Source organism: Aulonocara sp. 'chitande type north' Nkhata Bay, linkage group LG18 (assembly GCF_057382095.1).
Source record: "Aulonocara sp. 'chitande type north' Nkhata Bay isolate Kocher_YH1m ecotype deep benthic linkage group LG18, A_spYH_male_GT1.1, whole genome shotgun sequence".
NCBI lineage: Eukaryota > Metazoa > Chordata > Actinopteri > Cichliformes > Cichlidae > Aulonocara > Aulonocara sp. 'chitande type north' Nkhata Bay.
In genome coordinates, this window is record NC_141361.1 from 15,288,277 (window position 1) to 15,298,014 (window position 9,738).

General features: G+C 39.7%; 1 protein-coding gene across 1 annotated transcript; it reads left to right on the plus strand.

Moving 5' to 3' along the window:
- Nucleotides 1–4,972: 4,972 nt before the first annotated feature.
- neurod6b (neuronal differentiation 6b) lies at nucleotides 4,973–9,204 on the plus strand. Its single transcript, XM_086272926.1, has 2 exons — nucleotides 4,973–5,201; nucleotides 5,557–9,204. Exons 1-2 carry the CDS (start codon nucleotides 4,973–4,975, stop codon nucleotides 6,564–6,566), a joined length of 1,239 nt encoding a protein of 412 aa, XP_086129052.1. The 3' UTR covers nucleotides 6,567–9,204.
- Nucleotides 9,205–9,738: the final 534 nt, after the last annotated feature.

Below are 9,738 nucleotides of genomic sequence, written 5' to 3' on the forward strand. Positions count from 1 at the left end.
CAGCTGAGTGGGGCAGCATATGGAGTTTCTAATTGGGTAGAACAGCACAGCTGGAGGACTCCAGTCCAGGACCTGGCCTCTGGTAATCAGTCCCACAATCCTCAGCCCTCCTCTGCACATCCGCCAGGCTGCATGCAAGCCACTGATAGGCGGGCAGGTGGGGTTCAGTCTCAACACTGTAACCAACAAGAAATTTGTCCACTTAGAGGTTTTCAGCTGGAGCATGACTCAATGTAGACTAATGTCACACAGCGTGCAATAAGAAGACTTCATTCATGAATTTAAGGCAAAATATCAAAATTAAAAGAGCTCAGAATTCTGAACGGCTCCTGTTTCAGCAATGCTTGCATGCGTGCAGCACTTTACTGCTGTGAATGGTCAAGGCAGAGACCGTTTTATTGCTTTATATAATATGATGTGATAAGGTCTTTTATTTTATGAGCTGTGTAAAAAAGTAATGAGAAAAGTAGCCAGTAACTTCAAATTAAAACATATTGTGTAATATATAATAAATCCATCCATCCATCCACTTTTCTCCTGTTTATCTGAATTGTGGGCTTTTCCAGGAGGACAACAAGATGATTCCAAACCAGCCACATGATGCAATCTTTCCATTGTGCCCAGAGTGTGCCATAGATTTTTTAAATTTTCTTTTTACCTTTTTCTTTTTTTTTTTTAAAGTATGTGTGTATTATATGGACACATAAATCTAAAATAAACACGTGTCTTTTCTTCTCATGATATAGCCATGTTTAATCCAAAAATGAGGGCTCAATTTTCTCCCTGCATACCAGAGTGCTTAAGGTTAACTGTTTTCTCCCCTGCCGATGTCAGTATCAAGTCATGGAGTGACTGCTCCACAACAAAGAAATAAAAATCACAAATTCTTCTTTGTTTTGTTTTTGTTTTTATTTATTTATTTTCCAATATGCTGAGATTGCAAACTGGGTTCTGCTTGTCAGGTTTTACAAATGTTTCCCAGAAAATGATGGCAATCACCTCACACTGTTTCCACGTCCACTAAATGCTTAATATGATCGAAAGCTTAAATTCCTAACCAAAGCCTTTTTCAATAAATATTGTTTTTATTCTGGATATGTGAAGCACAATGTTCATAGAAACTCCTGACAAACAGACCAGCGTTACTATCGTAATAACAGAAAATGAGCAGACAGACAGACAAACAAACATAATGCCTGTTGTATTTGTAAACAATGCATTTACATAGTAATAATAATAACAATCATAATAAAAAAAAACTTTTGTTTTCTTTGTTTGCAAGTTTCAAGCATTCATGCTGAGTCTATTGGTAAAACATCCACTGCATTCTACTGCGCACAATATCTGGTCACAATTACAAAAGTATGAATTATTTTGCTAATATTTATTCTTGGGCATTAAAATCACTATTGTTCAGAAAGAGTTAGGGCTTCATTAGGAATTTAAAACAGTTAAAACTGACTTACTTTGACTTATTTACTTAAAATTCAGTTTTTGTTCTCATTATATTTTGTGACTGATTCTGTAGGTTGTGCAGCTTGGTCTATTTAAATGTAGGGGAAAAGAGTAAAAAGGACAGTATATTCTTGAGGCTTTACAAAAGAGCAAAATAGATTTGGGAGGATGCTATCATCAACACTAAAAGAAAAAGTGTGCCAACAACAGGTTTATAGTGTGAATTATTATCAACAGCAACTGAAGTGTTCATCTGGGTATCAACAAGTACTCAAAATAAATGGCTCGCACTCGTATGTGGCACTTTGTAAGCACTTCCTCATTTAGCTTTTGTGTTTTGAGTTGGGGTAATTGTACATGCAGCTCAGTTTAAGGCAATGCAATAAAGATACCACTGAGACACTGAAAATTGGCATTAAAGGCTTCATTACATCGTCAGTGTGAGATCAGAGTCAGACGCAGAGATTTTTTTCTAACGAAACTCCACGTTACATTTCGGACAGGATCACGTTCTACTACCACACCGTTGACATCTTTTCCAACCACTTCACCTAACACTCATCATCCAGACACAATTTCCCCTTAACTGCTGACATCAATTGAGAAATGCTTGCAACTCAGCGTGCGATCCATGGCGCCTTCATTTGCAGCTCTGCACCACGCACCGTGCCTATAAAAGCTGATAATGTGATAATTAAAAGAGCTGACAGCAAGAACTGTCAGCGAGACACTCTGATTTACCAACCTCTGCTATTTATTAAACCTCTCAAATTACAATGCTTCCACCCTTGAAGTGTACACGTATTATATCAAATGCAATAATGACTGAATTTAGAGCTGCTGTGAATGAAGGAGAAGTTAAGGAGTCTGGGTGGATGACAGTTTGATAAAATCTGCCCAGTAAACATCTGAAACAAGGGTTTCTAACACACAAAAGATCACTGCCATGTCTTTCTCTCTCTCTCTCTCAACCACACCATGATTTATTACCTGAAAAGACAAGAGAACTAATTAGTGAGTAATTAATTAATATAAATTTGCATATTTGCATTTGCAATTAGTGCAGTCAACTGATTAGTCTGAGATGGGGAGTTTGACTCTTCAGTGTGTGTGTGTGTGTGTGTGTGTGTGTGTGTGTGTGTGTGTGTGTGTGTGTGTGTTTGCTGGACCAGAACGCTGAGCAGACCAGCTGAGGCATTTTTGGGGGAAGGCAGTGATGCTTTTTTTTCTTTCATAGATCTATACATGTACTTTGGATGTGTTCTTGTAAAGTATATGTGCTGGCCCACATGCACACTAGCCTGTCTCACACACATTAGACTAAGTGTTTGCACATTCGGTGCTGTGTGTACATGCTGTCATTGTCACCGTAGAAACTGCGACTTACTTGGGCCTCAGTGCTCGGAAGTCAAACCAAGATGTAATCAGCTCTCCGTGGCTCATTCTGCTGATCGATGTCTTGTAATGTCCAATACAGAGAGATTGATAAGTTGTTTTAATTGATTATCCTTTCAACAAGGTCATTCACACACATACATTTGCATGTGTGTGTGTGAATCAGTGCGCTTGTGTATGTGTGTTCCACATAACTGAGGTGTGCATATACCCATATCGAGTGCCAGCTGTGCCCCAGTGTGGAATTGGCAGCGTGCCACTGGGCCTTTTCCACTGGGTGTGCTTAATGTCTATGGTACTGAGGTACCAACACTGCGCAAGCCACCTCTTTACCATCCTTTGCATTTGAGGTTTCTGTAGGAATTTCTTAAACCATTTTGAACCTACCTGTTTTTTGCTATCTTTCCCATCACAGTAAGCTGAATATCTTGGAGATTTGGACTTGTGCTTGGATAAGGAAAGGCATCTCTGGAAAATGTGAAAACTATTTTATTTCACAGACCCAACAATCAAGTATTGTTCACCAGATAAATAGATGACTTCTTTTGTGGGCTAACTAATCTTAGTGTTGGTTGTCTCATAGACACTAAAACAAGTAAACAATAATAAAATACAGGAAAGCCTAACTGCATTGCTGGATACCACTCGAGTTAATATGTTACCTTTCTAATATGTAAACATAAAATGAGAAAACTTAATTTAAAATAAAAGATTTCAAAAGTTAAGAATTAAAATGGCTTTTCAAACAGGTTCTAAAAGTGTCTCATGATGGAGAGGTCCTGATGTGAAGGGGCAGTTTGTTCCACAGTTTCTGAGCTGCAAACGCTCGATCTCCTCTGTGCTTTAATCGGGAGCTCGGGAAAGCTAGGAACATTTGCTCAGCTTCAGACTTCCGTAATCTGGAGGGAGCATGCCAACTTCAAAGGTTAGAGAGGTAAAAAGTTGCCAACCCAAGCAATGCCTAAAAAACAATTATGAAATCAGTTCAAAATCTGACTGGCAGCCAGAATAGTGATGGTAATATGGGAGATATGACCTTAGACCCAAACACTCCATCTATGTAAGTAACAATCATTATGTATACTTTCTATGCACTCCAGCTTAAGTACATTGTTTGCTAACTGCATTAACAGCTTCTCCTTTGTTTCTTGAGAGGAGAATTTAAAAAAGTATTCATTAACTAACTAAGCGTTTTAGAAGTAACCCTTCCCTTTGCCACCAAGAGGGCGGTGCATTCAGTGAGGGTAATTAAATAGTAAATTGACCATATGAGCATTGCATTAACAAAAACATTGCTTTTGCTTCCAAAAGCACAAGAACCAGACACAGAAATTAACACTGTTACCACTGTTACTGATATAATCTGGGGTTTTGTAGATGCCAGAGAGGTCAAAGATTATTTTTTTTGTAATGTTTTGGAAATATTTGACAGAAGTCATGATGCAAAGAGTGCATCACTCACAGATTCACTCACTCACATGTGTAGAACATCTTTTGTTTTTCACCTGTTTTACAGCTGCTGCTCCTGAGACACGCAATGAGTCATTTCCAAAAGTCAAGTAAAAATGATGCTCACGAGGAATTCTCACAAAACCTGTGACGCTCATGCTGTTAAAGTGGGTCCTGAACCCTTATCAAAAAATTAGACTAAACGCTGTTATTGAATCCCCTTTGACCCAAATATAAGAGCTTCCCCCCGCCGCCCCCCTCATTTACTTTTGCACCCAAATACATTTCCAATTGTTTTAATTAATTTATTAATGTAGTTTAATTTGGGATGTAGGAGAGGGTTTTTTAAGCTTTCCATCTCCGCCGCACAGCTTTTATTTGCGCATACTTAGCTCTGCATGGATCACATAGTGTGGAAATTCATAATCTGTCTACCTGTTGAGAATCTCTGCAAACTCCCTCCAATTTTCCAGACAAAAAGACATTAATTCATCTTTCTTACGGGGAGATGCAGATATTAGTTGTTATCCCTCTCCGGTCTCTGTTTCTGACGGTAAACGCGGGCCTCCCGGTGCCCATTACCGGAGCTGCCAGATGATCGGTACGGAGCGGAGGTCCCGTGGGACAATGAACACGTGGTCTCGGCTGCCACAAGACGTCAGCGGCAGATGGCATGGGTACCCGCTGTTGGCATGAGTGTCATTCCTCAAAGAGAGAGGGAAAGGGAAGAGAGGGAGGGAGAGTGAGAGAGGGGAAGGGAAGAGCAGATCACAGCAAGGCAGAGAAAAGAGAGTGCGCAGAATTAAGCTCTTTCTTCCAATTTGGTAGCTTGCAAGTGAAGAAGCTGAGGCGCAGTTTCAGAGGAGATATTCGGGAACATGCAAGGTACATGCTGACCAGAGGTTAGTAATGTTTTTGTTCGCAATTTGTTGACTGATCATGCGCTTTTATTCTGGGTTAAAACGTGGTTAAATACGTGGCGTACAATTGGCTAGTTTTGGACTCTGATTTGGAGCAAACATAAACTTTAATGTGATGTAATATAAGGTTTAAAATATGGCTATTTTTCACAAATCTAAAGGCAATTAAGTGTAATGCCTTTGAAAAGGTAGCAAGCTGTGACACTGGCCTTGCTTGCCAATTTGTTACTCTTCCTCTTGGGAGGGCTCATTCACGAGGTAATTAACTGACAACCTTCAAAAGACGTCGGGGTTCTACCTTGTCCTTATAGTTTATGTTTCCGCTTTGATTTTACAGGAAATATGTTGACACTGCCATTCGAGGAACCTCATATAATGTGTGAGCCGCGGTTTGGTGCCAATTATCCCCGTGAAAGCTTACCTGAGAGCCTGGAGCAGGAGCGACAACATAACCCTGACAGATCCAACTCAGACATGAGGGAGATCGAGGACGACATCTCCGACAGAGATGAGGACGAGAGAGAGGACGATCAGGATGAAAACGGGCTTCCTAAAAAGCGAGGCCCCCGAAAAAAGAAACCGGGCAAAGAGCAGGTTGACAGGGCCAAACTCAGGCGCCACGAAGCCAACGCCCGAGAGCGCAGCCGGATGCACGGCTTGAACGCTGCGCTAGAGAGCCTGCGTAAAGTTGTGCCGTGCTACTCCAAAACTCAGAAACTGTCCAAGATTGAGACCCTCAGACTGGCTAAAAACTACATCTGGGCCCTGTCAGAGACTCTTAGCGCAGGGAAGAGACCGGACCTCCTCGCCTTCGTACAGACTTTGTGTAAAGGATTATCTCAACCAACGACCAATTTGGTGGCAGGTTGTTTACAGCTGAACGCGAGAAACTTCCTCACAGACCACAACGGAGAGGTGATGTTCTCTGGGAGGGCGCCCTACGATGCCATGTACCCGTATCCTGGATCAGACATGAACACCCCCCCCGGCCACAGCGGGAGTAGCTTGGACAGTAGCGCCAAGCCGTTCCGTCACTACAGCTACAGCAGCGCCTACGAACCCTACTACGAGAACCAGTCCCCGGAGAGCGGGAGCCCGCATTTCGACGGCCAGCTGAGCCCACCAATGAACTTTAACGGGATTTTCTCCCTAAAACACGACGACCCGCCAGAGTACGGCAAAAATAGCCACTATGGCATGCGCTACTGCGGTGCGCCAGGGCGCACGGCTCTTGCGCATAACTCCATGTACCGAGTCTCCCCAGAGGCCCGTTTCCCTTACGATCTGCACGTCCGCAGCCAGTCCTTCCAAGCACAAGGAGAAGTTAATGGCTCTTTCCACAATTAATCAATCAGCTGGACAAAGTTCAAGCTTGAGAAGCGATGCAATTTCCCCCCACAGATGTCGTGAGTGGAATGAAATTGACTCAGACAGGCTGATGCACTGCAAAAATGCCAACTGAAACAAGTCATTTTTTGTGTGTTTTGAAAGATGACACGAAGCCAGAATTTCAGATGAAAGGGATTCACAAGTTTCTTGTTGTTGTTCAGTTTCATTCGTCTCAATATAAACTTTAAACACACACACACACACACACACACACACACACACACACACACACACACACACACACACACACACACACACACACACACACACACACACCCCACCACCTGAAGGTTTTGTTTCGTAAAAAAAGGGGGAAATCTGTCTGAAGGCCCAAATTAATGATTTACTGGTACAACGCAGAGCATTTGTTTTCAAACTGATGTGGTCTAAAATAATTAATTGAAGGTGCAGATTTGGAGTAAATCGTTTGCAGTTACAGTGCATTATTTGTACGTGTTCGTTAATGGCCATAGTGCAGATGTCGCTAATTGAGTTTACATAAAGCCGATATGATTAATTAAAATTTCTGCTTATTTGAAAACATTACTGCAGTCAGTTAAAACGATTTTTGAGGCAAAACAAAAGAAACAAAATTAAAACAAATAAAAGTTTATCGGGGACGTTTACTGAGACATGATTGGAGTTCAGAGATTCAGTCTCCTAGCAATAAAGGTCAATTTAGCTATGCAAGGCAGCCAAATGCAATCTTTGCTTATTAAAAATAATATATGTCTACTTCTCCTCACAAGGCGTCCCGCTTAATCTAAGATTAATTGAAAAGACGGCAATTACAGCCACATAGATATTTTATAGAAAGCCAGTGAATTCAGGAGATATGTCATCCAATGATGTCATCCGGATTGCTCCTATAAATACAGGAAGTTGCGGGGGGAAACACGTCACAGCTGAACGCTTTCGTATTTGGAGAGGTGAGTGTGTTAACGCGGTGAATGTAAATTTTTATTGTATTTATTTATTTGAGCTTATTTAATGAATGTGAATAATATATTATAAAAATATTGTAAAAAAAATCAACAGTGTTGACTCTTATGTGCATTTCCACGCATTTAAAGTTTGTTTACGTTGCATTGCATTGTGATAAATTTCACCACAAGCTGAAAGTCCAGCACTGGCAGCAGAAATGCATTTTTGTCAGGTGAACAAAACGCATCAAAAACTATGAATCCTAACAACATGCCTTAAAAAGAGACGATGACCATCAATATGCAACGAAATGAAAGTTTTGGATAGTTTGATGTGAACTTTTTACTCTTCCTTGTTCCTCCCGAGGAGCAACTGTGATGCACTTCATGTACTTCTGCACAATGTTGGTGACTGCTCATAAATTCTGTTGATTTTGTAACTTTAACCGAATGCTGAATGATTTTTGGATGTTTCTCCTTTATTTCTGCATTTACTGATAACCTTTCCCTTCAACCCAACCACACACACACACACACACACACGCGCGCGCACTCCCGAAAACTCGTTATGGATCGAAATATTCGTGAAGTAATGTGTTAATGTTTTGTGATGTGTTTGTCGCAATAAAATGTAGAGGCTGTGAGAGGCTTCATGTGGTAGCCCAGCTTCTCAGCTTTCTGTGAAAGTGATCGACGGCAGACGGCAATTAAGAAAAAATAATAATGGTTAGAAAAAAATGAATATAAGAATGCCCCGAGCGTTTTTATGTATTTATTTTTAGGAAAATGAATCGTGAAATATCCTCGAAGGTGACACAGGGCTATCGTAGCGACCACAGACTCAAGTTTCCAGCAAGCCATGTTAAAAATACACACGCCTACATTGAAAATAATTATAATAATACTATTGAAGAACTCTAAAATTTGATTTTGAAGTTCTGTGTCTAAAAAGATTTTCCTGATAAAATTTAATTTAATTTCAGCTGATCAGATGGTTGATTTGTGTCAAATGCCCACAAGCTGTTGGTTATCATCCAAATCCCACAGCTCCCGGTGTGGAAAAAAGTGAATCCGACAGTCCAATTCACAGAGAAGCAAAAAAGAAAAACAATAAATAACAACAACAACAACAACAATAACTTCAGATACATTTCCAGTGTTTTAAAATTATTCCGTACATGCCTTTCTTTCTCTTCCGATGATGTGATTTAATTTAACGGAGGGTACACTTGCTGATACCGTCTTAGTCGGGACATTTTTACAGTTACTTTTTTCAAAGTGATTTAAAATTTCATGTGAAGTTATTCTGTTTATTTAACTGAAAAAAAGTGGGAAAGGGAAGGTTCCTCCTTTTTATGTCATCGCGATAAAGAACAGTTCGCCCTCCATAGCGCATTATTGTTATTAGTAGTATTATTTGTGCGGTTTAGATGTATAACGAATCCGGGGTTTTATTCTCATTATTCATTTTTTTCTTTACTGTATCACTATCAACGATGAAACAATAAATATTACAATTCCCTGTTTTAGTTAAACTCTCAGCAGTTTCACCTTATTGGCGCTGCAGGATTTACGTTTTGAAGAAAGATTGAATTAGCAGAAAACAACTCAGGCTAACTGTACAGCTTTTAACATGAACGACGTGAGAACCTGAAGAACTCTTTGTTCAACTCGTCGGAAGTTAGAGGACCGAAAGTGAAAAGTTTGGCTATAAATCATCACCTAACTGTGTGTGTGTGTGTATATATATATATATATATATATATATATATATATATATATATATATATATATATATATATATATATATATATATATGTGTGTGTGTGTGTGTGTGTGTGTGTGTGTGTGTGTGTGTTACAAATAAAGTAAGACTTAAAGTAACTGCGCAAATTTTGTCGGTGCATTTGATAAATGTCCAATTCCGTCATGGAAAGTTAGGTAGGTGGAAAAAAATCGCAAATCGGGAGTGACAGTCAGATTTCAAACTTCTAAGTGGTTTCACAAACCAGACAAAACCAAACTCATTTTATTTTTGTTATTTACGTTCATGTCGAAAGTATAACTCTAACTGTATTTACAGAACTTTATTTCCAAAAAATCAAGAAACAGCCTCTCAAAAAACAAAAAACAATCAAATAAAAAACCCCACAAAAAAACAGTGAAGAAAAACTCAATTTAAAATTTATTTTAACTAAAAAAGAGTT

Coding starts and splice junctions, on each gene's coding strand:
- neurod6b (XM_086272926.1), top strand. CDS start 4,973: ATGGGTACCCGCTGTTGGCATGAGTGTCATTCCTCAAAGAGAGAGGGA. Junction 5,202..5,556: donor AAGGTACATGCTGACCAGAG/GTTAGTAATGTT, acceptor TTGATTTTACAG/GAAATATGTTGACACTGCCA.